This window comes from Melopsittacus undulatus, chromosome 5 (genome assembly GCF_012275295.1).
Source record: "Melopsittacus undulatus isolate bMelUnd1 chromosome 5, bMelUnd1.mat.Z, whole genome shotgun sequence".
NCBI lineage: Eukaryota > Metazoa > Chordata > Aves > Psittaciformes > Psittaculidae > Melopsittacus > Melopsittacus undulatus.
The window spans coordinates 32429550-32453432 of NC_047531.1; the positions used below are offsets into that span (position 1 = coordinate 32429550).

A 23883-nucleotide genomic window follows, 5' to 3' on the forward strand; every position below is an offset into this window, starting at 1 on the left:
CAATAAATAATTATTCATTGCATTCACTGCAATTACTATCACTCATGAATTTAATATTAGTAGGAAATACCCTGAAAGAAGAATTTTTCTGTTAAACTGATTAATCACTACCTATAGGGATGAATTCTGATCTTTGATGTGGCATAAACTTAGCCTTCATGGAGAGAATTCAAGCATTACTCTTTTGTACAATTTTGCCTTCAAGGTAGGATTCTCTGCATTAAGAACATCCTCATCTTTTTTAGGACACTGACAACTACAGTTGTCACTCTTGTCATTATTATTTCATAACTCTGATTCACAGGTAGAAGATAGCTTTAGGGCAGTCATATATTTCATTATCATGTATTTTTCATTTCAGGCTCGAATGTATATTCATTTGGGAGAAGACTTACACAAGTTTGAACAAAGGGATATAAACCTTACATCAAGTTTTTTAGTAAAAGCATTACAAAATAATAATTAAAAAAAAAACAAAACTCAAGAACCCCTGCTTCCTATGGCAATAGATCATCATAATTTCTATAGGAAGCTCAAAGAACTGTCTTTTGTCCCTATGGGTTGTACTGAAACTTACCTAAAACCCATCAAAATGAAAAAAACTAACACATTTCCCAGTGATACGTGGTAAAAGGCACACATTCCTCAGTGAACAATGCAAAAAGTCTGGGTACTAAAGTAGACAATGTCAATTGTGTCCTCACTATCAGTTACAATGCTCATTTTCCAAATAGTCTAGTAGAAATGATAACACTGGATTCCACACATGACAGACAGAACTGCTCTGCAAAAACCCTGGAGTATGCATTTCCCTAAAAGATCTGGAAGTCAAGGTACTATGAAATTACTAGAAAGAAATCCTTTTGTATAAAAAAGATGAACAACATATGTCAGACCAAAGAACATAAAAATATGGTTTTCCTACTTAGTCCTCCTCCCCATACACCACAGATAAGACCCTGTGTGCTATAACAAAATTTTTGTACCTCTCCACTACAGTAAGAAGTGTGCATTTTAATCATAAGCATTATTTTTGTTGCACACTACTGTGCAAAAGTCCCCAAAGTGTAATTAATTTGTTACATAAAAGAGATAAAATATGGATCTGCCTTTTCAGAGAAGTTTATTTTCAAAAATATCAATTCAAATTAAATTTCTCAACATACGTAACGTAGTAAGCATACTCTACGATATCTAGGATACAAAAACTTTAGAAAGTAACACCTCTGAATATGTTCTATATTTGAGAAGCACAATACAGAGGCTTGGAATTCTCTCAGGAATCAAGAAGTGCAACATCCAGGAGATGTTTTTATTATGTTAGGACATCTATGGGAATCTATATATTTTCCCACTTAATTTCATAAAATTTTAAATGTATTATAGACTTAATTATTAATTCAAAATACTACTGCCAGTAGCAAATTATATAGATTAATGTTCAAGATTTATTTTAGAAAAATTGAAATATATTTGAAAAATATGGCATTAACTATAGGGTAGCAATTCATAGTCTAATGAAACTTTTCTAAGGTTTTATAAATGTTCCCTATATGGGTGTATCAACACTCCTACCTGACAGTTTTTCATAATGATAGATATAATTTATACTAGCACAAATGTTCTTTCCCTCTAATATCTCAGGTCATTCTAAGAACAAACTACCTTGGCAAAATGTCACCCGTGTCTATATCAAAAAAAGCTAGAATTTGTCATTTGCCTGTATGGCTAATAGCCATTACAGGGAGAAATTCAATTTGTATGCCCAGAACTGTGGTATGTTGAAACCAACCAGGAATTTTTTAAAATTATATTCACACCTAATGAATGAACCTTTTTTAGTTTTACAAGAGATTTCAACTTGTTGTATCACAGAATCCCAAGATAGATATATCTTTTGATCATTATTATTTGGGGAAACAAAACTCCAACAATGACAAAAAAAAAAAAAAAAACACCCCTTGATAGCTGCATTTATGCTGCAGTTTTAAACTCAGGGACATAATGATTTACATTTTATTCCAAAATAATGAAGCATACTGAATTAAGAATATTATCAAATCCATATGGCAAAGGCAGCTTATAATTTACAAAAGATTTTACCTTGCAAGTTTCATAAAGTAATAAAAAAATTGGTTTTCATATTTAAAACAGACATACGCATGCTCCAGATTGCTTCCCACTAGTGGAACCCATAAACTCTCATCAGAGAATGAATTTACATTTTGTGCAGGTACCAGCTCCCGAAGTGACCCATAATTCTCGAGCCTCCATGTTAATTCAGTAAAATAACATTAAAAAGTGCTGCTATCACTTAATACCTGATAAATAACTGCACAAGAAGTACTGCTTTGTTAGTCATGACAGCAATTCAACATGAAGCTGAATGGCGGCATTCTCTAATAAATCACTTGTGCTAACTAGGGACACAGCTCATGCCAGGAGATGCGACTGGTTGGTTCCAATTAAAGCCTAATGAGTAAAACCTACAGAGAAGCTGAAATCCTCCAGTGAGGTGTGGCAGGTTTCATGTTATAGAAACATTTGTTTATTTATTTGTAATTGTTACTCTTTTCAGTTAATCACTGAAGAATTTCAATCTCCTTTTCCTTAAGCTGTAGTAACTTGTGCAGGAAAGAGTTTATAAAAGCTTATAGAGTTTATAGATTTATATAGAGTTTATAGATTTATAAAAACTCTACCTAAAAAAAGTAGAAAAGGAGTAAGATGCAAAGAAGAGATGAGAGGAACATTAAGGAATGAATCAAGGAAGAATGAAAATTAAGCCACTGAACAATCTGGTGCACAGTGGAGAGAATTACCTGAACAAAAGGAAACAAAATTAGATTTACAGGGAATCTATAAAGATGTGGGATCACTAGGAAAAAAAATGGAGGGCACTATACAAAAAGAGGAAAACTGAACAGTGAAGTAAAGATGACCACAAACAGAGTGGGGTACAAAGGGCAAGAAGAGAAAACAGGCAAAGCAATATTGAAACTAATAGGAAAGGGCATCTTCATGTGGTGCCACTCAGTTGTCCAATAAAACCACCACAGCATTTGTCCAAATACAGCACAAGCAGCTGACAGCTGCAAATTAAAGTGCACAACCCAGGCTGCAATATATCAAACTGAAAGGGTTCGGGGGCAAAAGGACAGTGAATGGAAACTTAGGAGACCTGTATTAAATTACAAGTTTGACCATTATCTTCCTATGAGATATGAAAAATGGGACTATAATGCCTCCTGCTTTGTTGTGAGGATAAAACTCATTAATTACCATGAAGTGTTCACACATTCCATGCAACGCTGTGGGGAAATAAGCAAGTAGAATCTAATTGTTGTTGTAGGATAAAGAATATAAAAGGTATATTACTGATAGATAGACTAAGGGCTTACAAATTGATTGTTTTATCTGGGAGACTGAGAAATCCAAATGCCAAAGAATGATGGGTCTTCACATTCCTTTTTTTTTTTTTCTAAGTCCAAGCAAACACAGTCATTAGATTCAAAAAGGTCCATCAAGACAGCAGATGAAAAATGAGGGAGAAGAATCACCTGAATGCCATACATAAACAGGGAGCAGGAAAACAAACTCCACTGCAGCATATTAACATTCACAGAAAAAATTGCACAGAATTTAAGTCAGAGGACTGTTCTTCTGATAAAGATATAATTTTAAAAGGGTGAGTGGAGACAAAAGCTGGCAGGCACGACCTGTGAGATTCATTTCTTCTAATTCTTGAACATGTAAAATCTAAGATCTAAAAGGGTCTGTCATAGGAACCCAGTCGACAGAGAGAAACACATAGCTAGAAGTGATTCAGCTGACCATAGGCACCTACTTCATGAAAAACTCAACAACTCTCTAGAGGCATTTGCAGTGACTAGCTTATATAACTAATTTTCATAAATAAATTTCTGTGGCTGATTATTCCTTTTAATACTGAAAAAGAATGATAATATCATGTCCTTTGATTAAACAAAGGCTTACAGCACAGAAAACAATATGAACTTTTAAGAGACAGTAAAGAATGGGTAGCAAAAGCAGTTTTACTATCCAGTGCTTCAGAGATGATTCTGTGAAAGTCTTTCTTTATTAAGAAAGAAGATACCACTTATGGCCTCTCAAGCCTTTTTTAATCAGGAAAAAGGGAGAAGAGTCTGTTGTGTAGAGTCTGTTGTGTTTGCATGCATAGCTGAAAACCTGGATTCAGATTTTCCAAAAAAAACCAGTATCCAATCATTGACCAGTTCATCCTTATGTCTTCTTCTTTCAAGTCAGATTACTAATCACAGTGGCAACACAAGCATATATACTGCTACATTTACAGTCTTGGTGTTTTATCACCACATATTTAACTGATTCTTACCCCCTTAATGAGATGCAAATCATAGCCACAACTTTCTATTCCCAACAAAGTCCTACAATTAGAATACAAACTTTTCTGGGGTTTCTAATCTGCATTTATCTGATCAGCCTCAACTTTACTGATGTAGGGGAAAAAATCCTAAATTTTTATCTTTTTAAAGAAAAATTTCCATAGAAGTTTTGACAGTGGAAACTTCAAGACACATGGGAGAGACTTTTTTAGGAGGTATATGGTTACTGAAATACTGGGCTTTTTAAAGGGATTTAAATCTGCATGTATACATTACATGTCCAAAATAATTGTTTTCTATAACATAAGTAAGGTTTATTTTGTTTATGTAGAATTAATACTGATATTGCAGCTGAAGGACCATAACACAGAATCATAGAGTAGTTAGGGTTGGAAAGGACCTTAAGATCATCTAGTTCCAACCCCCCTGCCATGGGCAGGGACACCTCACACTAAACAATATCACCCAAGGCTCTGCCCACCCTGCTAGCATCATTATGAAATATTCACCTTTCTTAAGCAGCAAGAATCATATGGAAAAGACCTTTAAGATTATTGAGACCAACCTGTAATCCAGCATCACCACGTCCACCACTAAACTATGGTCTACATTTGCACAGACTAGTCCTGATTCACGGGGAACTATTCTTAGCTTAACCATACAGATTAATACAAACTCCATTTCAAGCGTTCAAAAAAGACATAAAAGAAATAAAACTGAAACAGAGATTCAAATAGGACACATGGTGGAGTAAAACATTTTGTTTCTTTCTTTTTGTTTGCTTGTTTGGTTTAGTGGGGGGATTTGGTGGTGTTTGGGGCTTTTCTGGGGGTATGGGAGAGGGGACTAGCCAAAGAAAGCCAAAGAAAATGAGATTAAAGCTGAAACAGTATTTCTCACCTTGCCAAACAAATTTGGATTTAGGTTGTAGAAGTAGTCACTTCAAGATCTTTCGCAATACAATTTGATCATAACAGAGAGAACAGGGTCTTTTACTTCACACCACAATATACCATAACTTTATGGTACATTTAGAATAAAATTCCAACATTTAAACTCTGTAATTCTGTTTCCATAAATTATTAGCACCCGCAGTTTCAGTGATTTTTATGATAAGAGACCAGTATCTTTCAAATTTAAGTTACTTTTAATGACTTTTATTTAAATCATGCAAACTTTAAAACTCAGGACTGTAGTCTTTGTTGCATCTCAATTCAAATACTTGTGACTTTATATAGGCATATAAAATGTTCTTTTTGACATGATCTATGTACCTTCTTTAATTGCCTTACAGCAGAAGCATCAATTATAACAGTGATGCCATCAATCTCTAAAGAATACTTGATTAAAAAATGCAAATGAAACATGCTGGCAATTCTGATTAGTACATTTAATACATTTTTTTATGGTTTTCTAAATTAAATCTATAATAAGACAAGCAGTTGTATTATCTCAAGCAAAGGTGAGGGCAACTTGGACTCTCCCCAAAAGACATTAGGATTTTAATAGTTAAAACCAAACTGGAAACTTCAAATCACTTAAAGTAAGAGTTTTAGTAAAATCTGGAATTGAAATACCATACATTTAGTCTAAATCTTGGGAGTGGATTTTTAATTTCCCCAAAGTTTATTACAGTCATATGAGTGACAAACTACATTAAAATAGTTTGTCAGTAACATTTTATATCTGCTTTCCTTCATGTAAAACATTTCTTACAAAGAATACAGAAAAAAAGATAATATCAGCTTGGAAAACAGGGCCAAGAAATGGTTTCTTTGGAGTAAAGGAAATTATTTACATTTATAATTTTGATTCTCCAGTCCTATAATTATGATTTTATTAAATTTCTAGAAGTTACTGATATTCCTGTCAGGATCCTTTTTCTCCCAACACATTCCCTGCCTGATCAGTAACTCAGAATGTTAAGTGAAGAGAGACTTTAATAATTGGAACACAAAGTAATATCTGTCTCTTGAAGACATTTCTAAGTTTCTTGGTTTCTTGCTTCTGCAAAATATTTAAATGATGGTCTTCGGGTTTCATTAGTGGTTTCAATCCCCTAATTTTCTCAAATTACTGGTAATGAAACAAAAGAAACATATTACTTACATCATTCTGATCATCTTTTGCGTTATAATAGATTATATCATTATTCTGTAAGAGAAAGAAAAGTCATTCTGTTAGTTTGAAAATAATGAAGTTTGTCAGCAATAATTTGTATTAAAATACATTTTAAAAGAAGTCCATATTTCATTAAGTATTCTTTGAAATATGGCAGAATCAGACCTTTGTTTGCTCTGTTGCGTGTAACATTTCCCAGGCTCATGTTTAACTTCATTCAATTAACGCTTTTTACCTCATGAGCTACATAAGTAAAAAAAATAGCCAGAAAAAAACAAAGTTGGACAAAATCCAGAGCCCATAAAAGAATTTCTGTTACAGACATATGACTCATTGCCTATGCAGTTAGGTGATTTATGCACCACGACATCTAGCAGGCAAGAGATACGACAATGCATGGGTATTGCTAAGTGGGTAAAGTGTTTGTTACACACGTTTATTGTTTTATTCACCTCCCATGGTGAAAATAAAATCTGGGAAGATACATCACAGGAGAGTCTGGCTGTTGTAGCATAGAGTGAATGCTGTCAGCTCAGTGCAAACACTGTACCATGTAATTCAAGCAAAGCAATGAAGGAGAAGATTACTAGTTTCCATTGCAAAATCAGTCAGAAGCATCATTCAATGTAACATCTACAGCAGTTTGAAAATTGGTGTTTTTCCTGTGGAATACAATTTTGTTTTCTCTTGAAATATTTCTGAACCATTTAAAATCCTTAAAGATTTAGGTTCACTGTATTAGCTTTGAACTAAATTGCTGTAATGCGCCATATACCTATCTGAATGAAAGTAAGGAGCTGTCATATGTATTTTTACGTGAAATAGATACATATATACATATATAGCACTTTTTTTTTAGATACATATATGTACATAGCATTTTCTTAAGTCCCATATCAGATTTTGCATAAATAAAGGAGAAGTTCATTTCTTCATGTCTGGCAGCTTGTTTAAAATAGGCAATTCCTGTTAAGCTAACAAAACAGCCTTAATTTATATTTTCAGGTTTGTCGATGGTAATACCTCTGGCTTTATGCATCTACATAAAAAAAGTTTACCACTAAAAAGGTTTTTTTTCTTTTATAAATGCCAACAGGAAATAATGATCTCAGTTACCATTTTTCAAGTGGGCAACAACTACTACTTGCACTAATAAAGTATCATGACATGTGCTACAAGGTAATGTAGCTCATCTTTGCAAACCATTGTTTTCCTCACTTCATAAATAATTTTATTTATCATTCATTCTCTTTTGTGACCTTTTTTGAGATGCAACCATGAAATATATTATAGATGAGCTAAATACCACTTTGAGGTAAATGCTATTAATATGAACTCGTCCTCTTTTCTTTTTTCCCTCAAAATGCACTTTTCCATTAAAACACTTTTCTACCTGCAGGCCATTTGGTTTGGTATCATTTGGGTAATGAAGACAGACATCAGTGTGATTATGTTGCTATGCCATGTGATGTTATGTTATACTATGTTGTTATGTTATGTATGGTACATTACGTATGCTACATTATGTATGTTACGTTATGTATGCTAAATTATGTTATATTACCTTATGTTATCTTATGTTATGTTACAGGATGTTATGTTAAGCGATGTTGCAGATGTTACCTTAAGTGTGTCATGCTGTGTTGTGTTATATGTTTTAGCAGCTGCCCCACAATCTCTTCCCTGGAAGTTTTTGTTTGGGAAAAATGACACAAGGAAAAGCACTGCATACATACGTAGCTGGACATCAAGTATATATTCTTTTTGGCTAATGGCTTCATCTTAAAAACACACATTTTCATAACACACAATTCTAGTAGGCCTTCTCCTGTATGGACTCTCATTTAGGTATCAATTTATTTCTGCACCCCTTTCCCACTGGTCAAGTTCAACCTCACAGTATACCTTGCCATCAAATCATCTAATGCATAGGATTTTTAAAGCTGTCCTCTACGCATACAATTCTGTTTATCTACTTTAGCAAAATGATTCTTTACTGTCACAATTATATTTCTACGGGACTAAGCAGTATCTTTTAAACCACCTATTAAAAACTTATGTTGCAGAAACATGATGAATTTGTAACTTAATTAAAATAACCACTACCACCCCTCCCAAAGGAACTAGGTATTTTGTTAGGCTATTTATATCTTATAGCTCATTATTCTCCCTGGAGGTATTACCTATATAACACATAAACTGACACGGGTCGTATCTCACTACTTTCAATATAGAAAAATATGAGATACGCAGTGCTACAACACACCAAATGCTATAAAGTTCACAAATTAGATTCATGGATCAGTTAGATGTTTAAAGGACAATTTTTCATAATTTAACCACTTCTAGCTGACAAGAACAAATTGCTTTGGTGCTTGCTCCCAAATGAGTGGTTTAGTTATTTATTAACTTCTTGACAAAAAGAATTTGAGTCTTACCACCGTTATACACTTCTGGTACCAGGTAATACTGCACACTTATTCAGCAAGCCCAAGATGAAAAGTAAATATGCTAGATGTTTACTTTTATTCTTTATCCAGTAATGCTATGAGAGAGAGAGGTGAATACTCACTGCCATTGCTGTTCATGAATTAAAGAATTTAGTAAGACACTCCCGAAGCTGAATTGATGGAAGCGTAACTTTAGGAAACCAGGACCAAGTCATAAATGTTTTATTTGTGTCTCTTACTATTTTTTCTAGTCTATCCTAATAATCTTTTTTTCTTCCACACTTTCATTTATATTATTTTATGCTGGTTAGACTGTTCCATTGTCTTTATATTGCTTTTCACTTCAACAGTACTTAGTTTCCCAGCTTTGTCTATAAAACAATTCTAATGGGAAACACCACATATTGGGTACTATGAATGACTTCCTAAATTTCACCAGACAGAATTCAAATTTTTGGTCTTTATGAGCTATATGTCTAGAGATTTGAAGAAACAGATTTATCAAATAGAAGAAAAGCATGGGAAAATATAATCTTTCAGAATATCTGCAGATGAAATTTGGATTCACACCAACACTAACACTAGCGTTTTGATTCTCTGTGGAGCAAGTTTACAGACACAACAATCTACCGTCTTGACTAGATAAATACCTAATCTCAACTCAAGATTATGTGAATGGAGCTGAAGTTGGCTTGTTGTGTCAGGAAATAACAATCTTTTCCAATCAAATTCTTTCAAGAACAGCACAAAGGTATTACATTGCAGCAAGAGATATCTGACTCTAGAGATAATTCTGTATAGTAAATCACAATAATATATCTATGTTTTTTTTTAATAAAAGCTATACATGCTTCTTTTACCAAGTGCCTAAGATGAAAACTTCTTGTCATCAATGCAACATAATGGTTTCTGTAAGAAAATACCCTCTGTGAATCCTATGCTACAATTCCAAGAATTGCCCGTGAAATATAGATATTGAAATGCATATATGAAATGATGAAATTATATTGAAATATGGATATATGAAATATGAATATTGCCCATCAACTGGTCAAACTTCCCTTTCAGTTGAAATATTGGATGTGTGATTTTTGAAGTACCTTTTTTCCACAAGAAATGCTTACATTTCATTCAGAAAAGAATAAAAAATAAATCCTGGAAATACTAGTATTATCAATGAACATCCAATGCTGCCTATTCAGAAGTGTTACTTTCACTGAAGCTGTGAAATTACTTATGCCCTCAGGTCTGTATGTAGGGTCCCTACTGGCTGCATCCTGTGATGCAGCTCAAAATGGTGTTAGGCACACAAGGAAGACTGAAGGCTTGAAATTAACTATAACTTTGTGAGACACTATAATGAACTACCTGAAAAATAAATAAAACATATTTAAAAATAGGGGAAGAAACTAGTCTATTGCAGGTTTTCATAAAGAAATCAATGTAATGCATTCATTTACAAGGCATCACAATTATCCTTTTTTCCTAAAAGTAGTCATTCCAAAATAATTGTAGATAAAATGTGAAAACAAAAAGTAACACTCTTCCATAACTGTATTTGCTACAAAGATGATAGAAGATAATTAACTCCCTCACTCTAGAAAACAGAAGAGCTTTTGTGAAAGGTCTCCTTACTTCAAATATTTTCTTCAATGAACCACAGGAGGCAAAAATAAAACTAGTGTAGTAGATTATACTGAAAATATGTATTACTATATAATCAGTAGGGCCAGTTTTAAACTCTGAAACTGAGGCCAAACATGATTACTTGAATTTTGTTTTAAAGCAGCATACTTCATCTGAATTCTGTTTCATACAACATGTGCTAAATGAATCAAAAAGAGGCAATGTATAATAGTTCTTTTAAATTGCAGTTAACCTTGTAGTAGTGATACCTATGAGGATTCTTTTGTTCTGCAGGTATTGAGGTAGAGTAAGAAATAAAAAACAACCAAGAAGAAACAAACCGGATCACAAATATATGTCTGATTTTGACTGTTTAGTTTAAAACTAAGCTATCAGAATTACAGATACAAATACAGAGAACATTTTAAAATCATATCAATCCCACAAACTTTTAAAAGACATAGAACACTAGCAAAAGAACTAGGAGTACGGTTGCTCAGCATGCAGCAATAGAAATACTTAGTATACTAATTTATTTCATCTTTCATAGACATGCTGGATAAAAAATAGTGTAAATGCTTATAAATGTTAAAAATATACTTCATTAAGTGTTGATGAAATCCACCTGCTTCAATTTTAAAAACATTTTCTCATAACCCCTTGGATAAGGTTGTGCATTCAAAATTTTTCACTGTAATACTTTCAGGGTAATTAAGATTTAAACCCAACATAATAAATTCTATGGCAAATAATCCAGGTATATTTGGTTTAATCCCTTATATAGCCTGACATGTAGTTTAAGTCACAATTAGATTCTTCAGAAATGAAAGCTAAATATGGCCTACCACAAATAAAACATAACATCTATTTCTAAAGAACATAACTTTAGGGAATAAAAGAGTATGAATAGGAAAAAGAAAGGATGCCAACTACTACAACCAGCTTTGAAATTTTACATAAGTGAAATGGCACAGGTAAAATAAGGCGATTACAGTTAATAAGTTAATTTTTTTCTCTTCAGTATCCATGAGCAGAGCTACTGATTTACCTATCTTTAAAGTGTATACAAGATCAGGCAATATAGTAAATTAGTTGCAATTAACTGTGTGTGAACATGGGCTGTAAGAAATGGGTTAATAAGTATATTTAAAATGGGTTCTTGAAACGACTTACAAACAAGATCTTTTAAAAATCAAAGTATCTTTAATAAAAAATTACAAATATCAAACAGTTCAATAACATCCCAGTCTAGAAATATTTCTCGTATTACCCACAATACAGGCAAGTGAGTCACTTGGGTTAAACATTTTTCCCTAAAATATGATTAGTTAAAGAACTACCTTCTCATATTAAATTTCATAAAATAATTAAAAACTTCCAGGTCTGCACTATAATTTATGGTAAGCCTTTTTCATCAGATTTGTGTAAGGGGCTTTTCTCAAGATTCTACTGAGACTATTAATTGGAATGAGAAGTTGAAGGTGAAGATTACAGGAAATAACATAAAGGAGAATTAAAGGTGCTGCATACTTTTTGTCATAGAATACACTTTCTTTTAAAAGATGAGAAAGATCAACTTATTCAGCATTCATTTACAGGTTATTCCTTCACTGAAATAATCTGGAAACCTTCAAATTTATAGACAGTTTTCATTAGATGGTCTCTTGTCCATTCACAGATACATCAGAGTGATAAATGAGTAATCCATTTCCTGTTCTGCATGCTAGGCACAAGGACTAAAACATACAGCCCTCGTAAACATAATTTATCAGAAAAGAGTAAAGTACCAATACAGATTCCAGATAAAATATGCTACATAAACAATGTGTTTTCAAGCCCTTGACATCAGTTCTGAGAGTTTGCTCTGAGGCTAAGTGAAAAGATTGCAGTGCTGAGAATGGATAGAATTTAGGCATCTGACTTAAAAACTAAGATAGTGAAAAAGCTCACTGAAGTCTAAATTTGGAAGAATCTAAAACTGGAAGTACTTGAATTCCCAGCATTAATAGTCTCTGTGCACCTTACTATCATATTTTTATAAGGATTCTTCAGGCTTCACATCTCTTACAAGTTTGGACCTTATTTTGCACCTTCACAGAATCAGGACCCATAAACTGAAGCTTCTTCCCCTGTAACTTGACATACTTCCTACCACTGAATACCGCATTCTTTTCAATACATAATAATAAATGTCAGAAAAACATATTAGATCAGTTAAGTTCACAATTAGTAAATAGAGTAGATACTTTTCTCTGCTCATACTTCCTCTTCCCCTTGCTTCCTTTCTCCTGATCATGTGAATAGTATAGCTATACAGCTGTCCTATTTAGAGAAATTATGACATTATTCTGAATTCTAAATTCTGCATTAGAGCATACCATACAGCAAACATCAGTTTGCTTCCTCATTTTGACTGTTGACATATTTTGTGAAATACTTTTAATGTGAGTGGTCCAGCTGAAACTCAAACAGTGAAAATAAAACTGAAAAAAATAAAACCTGATTTTTTTTGTGAAGAAATATATTAAGATAGCATGTATTTTAAAAAATGCAAACCTATGTAAATACTTGTAATATACTGGACTCCATTGAGAAGTAAGTTATTTTACCAAATCATGGTATTTTTTATGGCTTAAGGCAGGCACAATATGAAAATACTTGTAAGAGTAAGTATGTGTTACAAATAGAGGATCATTGTCACAGCTTTGGAATACTTACAGCTCATGAGAGAATCATGACCTTGCCTTGATCAAAAGCCAAGTAAAACGAGCCATAGCCAAGGGCACAAGGCTGAGTGTGGCAAGTTATGGCACGCATGGCAGTGCAAACAAGGAGTGAGTATGATGAGCCTTAGTACAGGCTGCACATCAGGGAATGACAGGAGAATACCTAAGATGCTGACAAAGCATAACATCAAGGGCTGATTTGACTGGCATCCTGTGACACCTGTCTATAAAACGCCCAGTAACAGAGACCGTTGGGAAATGTTGGCATGTAGGTATTTGACATGCCAGAAATCAGTGCCAAGCCACTGCTCAGAGTCTGTAACTGAGACTGACCAGAGCAAACATTCCGTGTACCCCAGACTGGGCTCTGCCAACACACCAGCACCGTGACCAGGGCAGGTCTCTGCTACCATTGTGCACGGGGAGCGTGTGTGCAAAGATTGCACTGTCACAGCCCAACCATCACTTGGTCCACTTAATGATATAACCTTCACAGTAGCACATTTTCTCATGTTCCTTTCCCTATCGTGACAATATCCAATTGCATGCTGATTTTGGCAGCATTTGATTTAATTTGTCTTGTGCAAATTATAATCAGTTAAACTGAGTAAGAAGTCTTTTATATCACCTTCAAAGCTTAGGAGAAAACCCTGCTATTTTTTACAGGGTACAGTAAAGTAGGGAGGTTTAATATACCTCCCCACACACATGCTACAGTGGTCATATTATGCTATATAATAGATTTACTTAGGAAAAAGAGAAGTAGTGAAGAGTATTAAGGTTGCATGCACAGCCTCAAAAAGAAACATAAAATACTGTAGAAAGTGTACTTCTGTCTTCAGATCTCTACAATTGATCATAGAAACTGTAAAGAATAGGAAAAACTTTCCCATGTCAAACAAAACTCCCTAATTTTCAGGTATTTTTTGCCATAAGAATTGTTGTAAGAAACTGCCATGGGACTACTTAAGTTCCTGAAAAGATTAAGAATCCACATTATGTACTAGCTGCAATTTGGCTCTAGAATAAAAAGACCAAAATGGTTGAATGTGTCAGGTTAAATGTAACACAGCCCATAAGGCAATGAAAAATACATGTCAGACAAACAAATGCCTGAAAAAGAATCTGCAGAGTTTTCTGTTCTTCTGTAATAATGCAACATCCTTAATGAATGATTTTTGCATAAATACATCCTACAGCTCAATGGCCTGTGATCAGCAGACAATCTCTTTGGACATGCAGATAACTGCTAATATAACAATGGAATTTTGTTAATTTGCCTGGTAAGGATAATCTTTATTAATATTTTTTGTTATTGCTGTTGTTTTTTTCTTTTATATAATATTTTAGTGCAGCTTTTGGATTAAGCAAATCAAATGTGGCAAGCAATGAAGTATTTTTTATTAATTGCAAAACATCAAAGGCCTGATATTTCACGCACAAATGAAGAATTAGTGGCTGAGGATTTAATAATGCAAAACCATGTTGATATTACTCTATGGTGTAGTTGATCATATCACAGAATGACTATCAGCTTACTTAATCAAACTACAAATTTCAAGGATACTGTTTCGATCTACAGCAAAAGCACAAGGATCATTATGCTAGAGTATATTCAAGCATTTCACATTACACTACAGCCACAATTCAGCACATCATATTGACTGGATATGGGGGCAGATGACAAACCCACATCATTTTACACTTTTACCCTTTCAGAATTCTGCTGCGACACTCCTTCAATAGAAGACTTTTTTTTCTTTTTATATTCATCAATCACCTTCATATCAGTACAACATTCACTGAATGGGAATTTGTATGTACCGACAAAATGGAATGATCAGCTCTCAAGTTGGCAGTGCCTTCAAGCTTACCAAGACTAATTAAAATGGAAAAATTTGTTCTTGAGAACAGAATTGTTAGAAAGTATGTTAGAAAGTATATTTCTCTTTCCAATAAACAGCCAACATACTAATACAAGGTTCTCTGTACCTAAGGCTATCAAGCTATCAGTCCCCATTTTAGTTATGCAACCTTTTACCTTCTCTTACTGATGAGTTTCTTGTTGAACTGAAACCCTGACACAACAGATCCAAAAGCAACAGGGTACAGAACAGTACTCTAATTAAACCTGAATGTCTCAGACAATAAATGAAACCTTTCCATAAAGATTTGTTTTACTCATTTTTCAGAGAAGAGGCTACTTTAGTAAGGTTACTACCACAATTCCACAATGACTGGGCAGCAGAACTTAAGCTTCAAAGCAATTAGATTTTATACTTATTTATACTTTTCAGCAGATCAAAGTGAGTAAAGCTGCCTGTATTAAACAGATGGAGAAATGTGACATTGCTGAAAACTCAATTTCCCCTGTAGACTTTAATGAGAAAGGAGAAACAGAGAAACAGGCTTTGTACTGGGAAAGACTGCTGGTTTTCTGGCAGTCTGCAATCAATTTCTCTCCAGTAAAAAGCACCAATTAATTTTAGAAACACCATACATTATATGCTTACTTCCATCCTATGCGTACCCAGTAACTGAAGTGCCAGCCAGAAGAAACTCCTGCTCTTTTATCATCCCCATTATTTTAAGACTTGATTATTTGATTGTCTAGTCCTGCAGCCACTTGGAAACAGCATTGAAATGGATTTAATCTCATTTACCAATATTTTTTAATTGCTGTATTGCATTTTTAAACTTTTTCCTTGAAGAAGAAGAATATAATACAGAGAGAGAGACCATCAGTTTTGCGCAGAATTCACTTCAGTCCACACTATGTTCCAAAGACTTTTTCAAGCCATTATATTTCAGGCTCTGGAACAAGCCCAGTATGGACATACATTTCTTGTTATGAATAGAAAATCACAAGTCATATTACTATAGTCCCAATGGATATAAAAACCAAAAATCAATATCCAATCCCACTGAAGTTGAAGGAAGATTTATCATATGCCTTTGGCCTATCCTGGTAGGTAGATAACAGAAGGTAATGATTCAAAAAGTTGTTCTCTCCTTCTCCTACCAGTCAAACCTCCCCCAATGTCCTTACCATCTCCTCAAAGAATGACAAAGAAAAACCCTCACAATTTTATGTACTTGCATGTGTCACACATGAACAGGAAAGAAAATGAAATGAAGACTCCTCTGCAGTTATCAAGTTTAACAGAAATAGCTACATATATAGAGATTAGAGAACCAGCTTCAGTGTTCCTCCTCCAGTCACCTTAAGTAAAATGCAAAGCGCCACAGACAACCCTAAGAGAAAAAAACTGCCTTAAATCCTTTTCATATTGGCAAATATAGTCTTCCAAAAGGTTCAGGACACTGCTGATCTTCTCATCACAGTAATTTCCTCAACGTACAAGCAGCTGCCATCAGCTCCTTTTGTAAGGCAAAATACAATCGATTGCAAAGCAGATTTCCAGGTGGGAAAATGAAATTAATTTGTTAGCAGCTAATTAACCCCCCTATCACACTATCTGATCTGTTTAATTAAAGCAGCAAAGAATGTTTAAATTATTCAGCATTACATTCTCTCGTTGATGAAAGAACATAAAAAGAAATAATAATAAAGAAAAAAACAAGTCATAACTGAGGGCATATTACCTATATTGTAAATACCGGGACCAGTATAGTGCAGGAGCCTAGTTAGACAATTTGGACATGATTTTAAATCAGATCCATGAGAAACTGTCATTCTGAATCCATCCTTATGTAGGTGCAAGGATACAATGAACTAAGCTACTTCTCTTGCACTATCATAACTGCGTATAGCAAATATGGCAGTTGTCCAACTCCCACAAGTCTGCAAAAAATTTTGAGGAAATTACTTTGTACCAAGTAATTGGTAAACCTATAATACAATTTTAAATTATATTTCTATCACTTTTTGCATGATGATTCATTTTCATTTGTCCACACCTGGAGTCAATCAGAATCTGATAAAACTCGATTAGTGCTGAGCAGAGCCACAAATACTGAAAATGCTAGCAGATCACAACAGGAGATGAGGACTCTGAGTGGAGAAACCTTGATTTGCTTATCGCTTGTGTTTTCAAATGATAATCAGTAAGATAAAATGCATGAAGAATAGACTAAACAAAAGTGAACTCCATAAGTCATGACTGTCCGTATTACATGAGTAAATTTATCTTATCCTATTCAGTTAATCTGAATCCTATCCTATTCAGTTAATCTCACCTAATCCCTCTGGCTTCCTAATGTATTGTCCTGGGTTCAGCAGTAGCAGTCATTTTTTCTCCTTGGTAGCTGGTGCAGTGCTATGTTTTGACTTTCGGGCTGGGAACAGTGCTGATAGCAAGTATGTTTTGAGTTACCATAGCAGGTCATGCCCAGGATGTAACCGAGGGTTACCTGGAAGGGCTAGGACTCGGGGGGTTGAAGGAGGTATCGGTCAGTGCTCGGTCAGGCAGGGTAGGGTGAGTTATGGGTTGGTGGCTGGTGAGATGTTGTATTCTTTTCACTTGTTATTTTCCTTTGTCATTATTATTATTGGTAGTAACAGTAGTGATTTGTGTTATACCTTAGTTATTAAACTGTTCTTATCTCAACCCGTGGGAGCTACATTCTTCGGATTCTCCTTCCTAACTCTCTGGGAGTTAGGGGAGTAAGGCGGGGAGTGAGTGCACGAGCTCTGTGCAGCTTGGTTTTAAACCACAACAGGTATTAAACAATTGATGGCTATAAGTTTATACAACTTTTAAGTTGTTAAGTTTTTATAACAAGAATTACAACTTTTCTATTTAAGAAATTATGATGAACTATATAAAATGCAAAGTATAATCCTAAAGAGATATATTTTTTGTGCTTACTGCAATTAAAATGGACATTGTCATTCTATAATCAAGGTTATTCTGCCGTCCAGTTCCACACTTCTACCATGAAATATATCCAGTCTAACAAACTTATTCAAGCAACACCATACAGCTTACACTGTAGCTAATGGAAATCCATTGACACAACAGGCCAGAGAGATACAAAAAAGATTTATTTTTTACACTAGAATACCTTCTTTGCACTTTGTTATTCAAAGGCTGCACACTGTTTTTAACCCACCACTTAGCTCGTACTTCACTGGGAGATGCACAACAGTCACTGACATTAAAACAATAAATAAAAGTAGGGAAAAAATAGTTGTGGGAAATTGCAAAATGTTGCAGGACTTTTGATTTATCAGTGCTGGTAACTACTCTTGAATTTGACAATATAATATGTGTAAGGATAGTTGGATTAATTTTCTGAAGTCCAGGAACCATCCTGTGATCTTAAAAGAGTATGAGGGCAAACCACTTAAATACAAATACAAATTTTGCTTCTTTATATGCCTATTTCAGCAAGAAATAAAGAAGAAATTAAAAAAAAAAAAAGGAAGCCATATCATTTTAGTTTATGTTTGGCTCCAAATGAATTAATTTGAATTTGTGGTTTGATCCATTCAGAATATGATATTGTTACTGAACAAAATATATAATGTAGATATATATGTCTACAATATGTTAACAGAATGTTAACATACTTTCTGTACTGAAATTATACCAAACAAAACCAAATCAACATTATCAAAAATATATATTTCTTTCACCATCCTCTTTAAACTTCATAGAAAACTTAGAAATTGAATTCTGATAAACATTATTTTCCATAGAATATCAATTACTACAAAATGTAGTAATGTAGTAAGATTTTTAAAAATTCTTTGAAATGAAAGATGAAAATGTGTAGAATAATTTTTATATTTACATAGATTCATATTGAGCCTTGAGAATATATCCAGTGGTTGAAACAGTTCCACAGAAACAGAAATTTCTTCCTCTATTTGATTTTCTTCTCTATTTATTTCTCTCATCACAAAGACACAGTATATGGCAAGGAATATATTACACAAATCACTGTAACCAAACTGAACAAAAATACCCAGACGACATTAATGTCTTTAAGAATCTCACTGTAATAGAAAAAAATGCCTACATTTTGCATAGTTTTCCTTAAATTGCAGCAGAAGAGGGTTTTATGCATGCTTCTTTCCTCTTGTTTCCATATGTAAAAACTAAAATACAAAAAGATAATAACTTATACTTATGAAGGGAAATTAAATGCACACTGTTTCTTCCTTAGTATTACAATACTGTGTAGCACAGGAAAAAATAATTTTCATAACTAAATTATGAAAATCTGATCCAAACAAATAGCTGACACTGACCTCTGAAGTTAATCATAGAATAGTTTGGGGTAGAAGGGACCTTCAAAGTTTATCTAGTCTAACTCCCTGATCTCCAATACATTTTTTAAGAGCATCTGATTTCTTTTGCTGTCTATATCAGTTCTTCATTTGGTTTATTCAATCACTTGAAGTCTGTCCATAAAAAAAACACAGTGATAACATACAAATAAACAATTTCTATAACTTATTTCATACAATCTGCATGAAAATGAGAAAAAACCCAACTAAATCTCTGTAAGTCCTGCTAAATGTGAGAAGTACCTTTCCAAAAGGTAATGAAGTTCAAAACACATCAGGGCATGTCTTCTTTTCAGACAGCTTTGGTTCACACACATAACAAATGTGTCTGGCATTTTGATTTTTAATTATTTTAATGGACCACTTACAAAGATAAATCTCACCCAGTTTGTTAGGATTTCACTTTAAATGCTTCTGCTAGACACGTGATGTCTTAGAAGGAAAGCAACTATGGACAGCTGTTACCAGGCTTTAAGAAATATCCCATGCTCACCAAATTAATAAAGAACAGAAGGAATCATAATCTAATTATTCAGCTTTGACATCCGTTTTGTGCATGTTTTGCACTCAATCACTGCAATAAAGCAGAGCTCCGTGAGTACACCTTATTTCAGAAGCAGCTCAGTAGCATGAGACAAGCTAGCAGCTGGAAAATGTCATTCATCTTACTATTTGGCATAACATGGTGAAAACTTTTTCTGTTAATCACTACAAGAAAAGGGCCATATAAAAAATAATTAAAACATAATTACTTTTCTTCTTAAGTACTGGCTATATTACACTCGGCGAGCTGGAATTCATGCAGAAGAGCAGTAAGATTTAAGAGCTGCATCAACATCTTGCTATTATGTTTCTCATTTTCTGTGTTAGCAATTGCACTAAATGAAAAGTTGGCTTTTCTTCCACGGATCACAACAGAGGTTTTCATTATTTTTTGTGCTTATGTCACAAGCTGCAAAGAAATACAGACACACGAGTCTCTGAATGAGCTGGTTCAGATATGACAGCAGGGTAAGGTGTTTGAATAACTATTTGCTTAATTTCAGAGAATCCTTTACATCTCTGGACAGTGAACTGTGCAATTTAAAAAGACTCTATATTCTTCTTTGAATAGTGAAAGTATGTGAATATTTGTTTCATCACCCAGTCCTGTAATTTTCTAGAGATTTTTTGTGGGTTTCCTTTTTTCCTGAATACCATGAAACACAGGTAAAAAATACTTAAACAAATGGTCTTTGAAAACGGGGCCTCCTGAGCCTACCCAAATTTTAGGTAAGTAATCACAGATAATAGGATGGTTTAGGTTGGAAGGGACCTTAAAGATCATCCAGTTCTAACCCCCTGCCACAGGTAGGGACACCTTCCACTAGATTAAGTGCTCCAAGCCCTGTTCAACCTGGTCTTGAACAGTGCCAGGGATGGGGCAGCCACAGCTTCTCTGGGCACCCTGTGCCAGCACCCCACCACCCTTACAGGGAAGAATTTCTTCTTAATATCTAAAATAAATCTACCCTCTTTCAGTTTAAAGCCATATATGTAACAATAAAACAATACATAATATGGTATTAGTACACCTGCTTACTATCATTGCATCCATCATTCATACCATATTCTCTGAAACAACAAGATTAGTATTAGGCAACAGGGAGATTTTGCAGATGAACTACAGTAAAAAATGTTTAAAATATTTAAAATTTCAAAACAAAACACAGATCAATTCTGAACAGAGATTGCTGCTCATCCATATTGTGTTTGTTACAGCTGCCCCCAAGGTACCTAAGCAACATCCAGGAAGTATTCTCAACCGACTGTGCAGGCAAGCCTATAGAAGGCTGTATCGCTTTCTACATGCCTCCAAAGCTATCTCAGCAGGTTTTACACTCTCAAATACTCTTGCATGCCCTGATGTAACTGGTGTAGCACCTGAAGCATGTGAACTCCCTAGTTTTATGCCTTGAAAATATAGTTTTCTAAGCTAAACCATTTTCTTCACATTATGTCAGAAACATGATCAGAAAAGTATGCAAACACACACATATCACTTAAAGCCTCCTAAGTATCACCAAGAGAAGTCATAAGACCAAGGCTACTTTGAACACTAACAACCTATACCACTTGGTCCAGCAGTCAGGTCCATATATTTCTTTAATTAAACAGTATAGACATACAGGTATAAGCTTTAGAAATGTAGTCCAGTTCCAATCTTGAACTTATGTCTTTTAGAAATGTGTAAGCCAGAATTAAGATTCTATCTTCTTTTGTGCATGAAATATTAACTAACAAAAATGGGCAAAGCACAGGAAAACATGCAGATTTGATATTGCTACTGCTCTTGTAGGGTCACTTCACCTACCAAAGCCTTTCATAGGCATCAGGCTGACTCTCTGCCTTTTGCTCCCTACCCTATACTTTGCAGGTATTTAGAAAGTTCCAAATGATCTATGGCTTTAGGCAAGTACCAGGCTCTACTCAAAAACTATCTGTGATCTCATCTCCTGCCTTAGCCACAGTTTTCCTTTCTACCATCTGTATATTTAAACAGCAGCTCTTTACTTTGAATGCAGAATCTCAAAATATTACTTAAATTAGCTGAAAAACATATGCATCAATGTTAGCATCAGCAAATCTTTACAGATCTCTTTTATAAATGTTTTATCCAGAATACTGCACTAAAAAGTGTTGTTTTGTTAATATGTTGTGCCAGGGTTTACTATGTTTTCCCCAGTACCAAATTTTAAGAATGGCATCCAGCTGAAAGACAGCTTTGAGGCAGAATTGCATTGGGAGCGGAGAAAGGAAGAGGGAGACCAAAAGAGAGACCGGAATTGTTTGGAATTACACCTCCTATGTCCTCCGCTCACCTATAATAAGAAAAAGAATCTCTTTCCAAATCAGCAGGCAGCAGAAGAAACGGTAACAAACATCACTTGGGATTAACACATAATTTTTAAAAGCTTAATTTTGTGTTTGTGTTTTCCTCTGCTGGTATCCTTCACCCAAAGAAACAAGACCACCTTTTTCCACAGTAATACACAACCCTAGCACAAAATACCTTCATATACTAGTAAAATAAAACTCAAATATTCTATCTGAAAGATGAAAAAGTGCTATGGTAAGACCAGATACTTCTTCAAGGAGTATCAGAATGCTTTAAATCTAGAAGTCACTTAAACTACTATACCCCTAGCAAATTAGGTAAAATAAAACTTGCCTATGTGAGGATCATTCAGTCTAGAAAACTTTTGCTGGAAGACTTCCTTCACTTTTTAAGTGAAAAAAACAAAACAAAACAAAAACCACACAAAGCATCAAAAGTTTTACCATGAGAAAACACCAGATTTTTTCACAAGCAGAGAAAAATATCAAGAGATCCAAGCTCCCTAGTTTTACTGTTCCCATGTGTAACTCTTAAGAAATGCAAAACAAGTTCCTCTCCTGAGAAGTGGGTATGCCCAAAGGAGTAACAAGAGAATCCTACCTGAATTAATTATTCATCAGAGAATATTAATCCATTTTTAAAAGCAAAGATCTGTTCTGGATTAGCATAGTCATATATCTCTTCTTTGTATTTTCAAGACAGTTACAACACACAGTGCTTCAGTGCAGTACAACTTGGGACTACCAAATGGGAAAATGGAAATGTGATGATAGCACTTTCCATAAACACATAAATTAAAGGAAGTCATAGGGTTGGCTTAAAGCTCTCAAGACTTGCTAAGTCCTAATGTCCTTCCAGTGAGACCCAGAGTTGCTTATGTATTCATTTACAGAGTTCTGATTTGCTCACAGATGATAGCAAAAATTAACTGGAGACAAATAAGCAAATGCTTAACAACCCATATTTCTGGGCAAACCAGGTAGAAGTTTTTAATGTTCTTTTTGCGTGATGTAGAAAAGTTTCTCTGCTATGTGTTATGAACATCTCTTGCTTTGTGGCAAGCCTACAGGAATATTTGCTGCTGCTTGAATCACACATCATTTTCACCACATAAAACAGGCAGTTTCACCTTTTGTTTAAATTCTAATTAGAATTGCACTGTAATTCTGGGATAGAAGGACAAGAATTCCCAAATCCCTTGAGCAAAATGTGGCTTTTATTAATAGGATTGTTTACCACTCCCAGAGCATTTTAAAGTCCCTGCAGAGTGAAACTGTTATTAAGATTCCTATTGCATTTCAACTGCAAAATAGTACAGACATAAAACATTTTCTGTTTTCAACCACTGCACAAGCCACTGTTCTTAAAACATTGCCTCTTAGTAGTGTACTGTAAGTACATAATGCTTGGAAAATGATATATTTTTCGTTTTCTTAAG

At 34.3% G+C, this 23883-nt stretch overlaps 1 protein-coding gene across 2 annotated transcripts in view; it reads right to left on the reverse strand.

The window, feature by feature from the left end:
* Positions 1–23883, reverse strand: part of CACNA2D1 (calcium voltage-gated channel auxiliary subunit alpha2delta 1) — a 398283-nt gene that overhangs the window by 183093 nt on the left and 191307 nt on the right. For both annotated transcript variants that reach the window (XM_013128868.3, XM_031048307.2), the window contains exon 5: positions 6495–6539. In XM_013128868.3, the coding sequence (XP_012984322.1) occupies positions 6495–6539 (45 nt within the window). The remainder of the gene's footprint in view (positions 1–6494; positions 6540–23883) is intronic.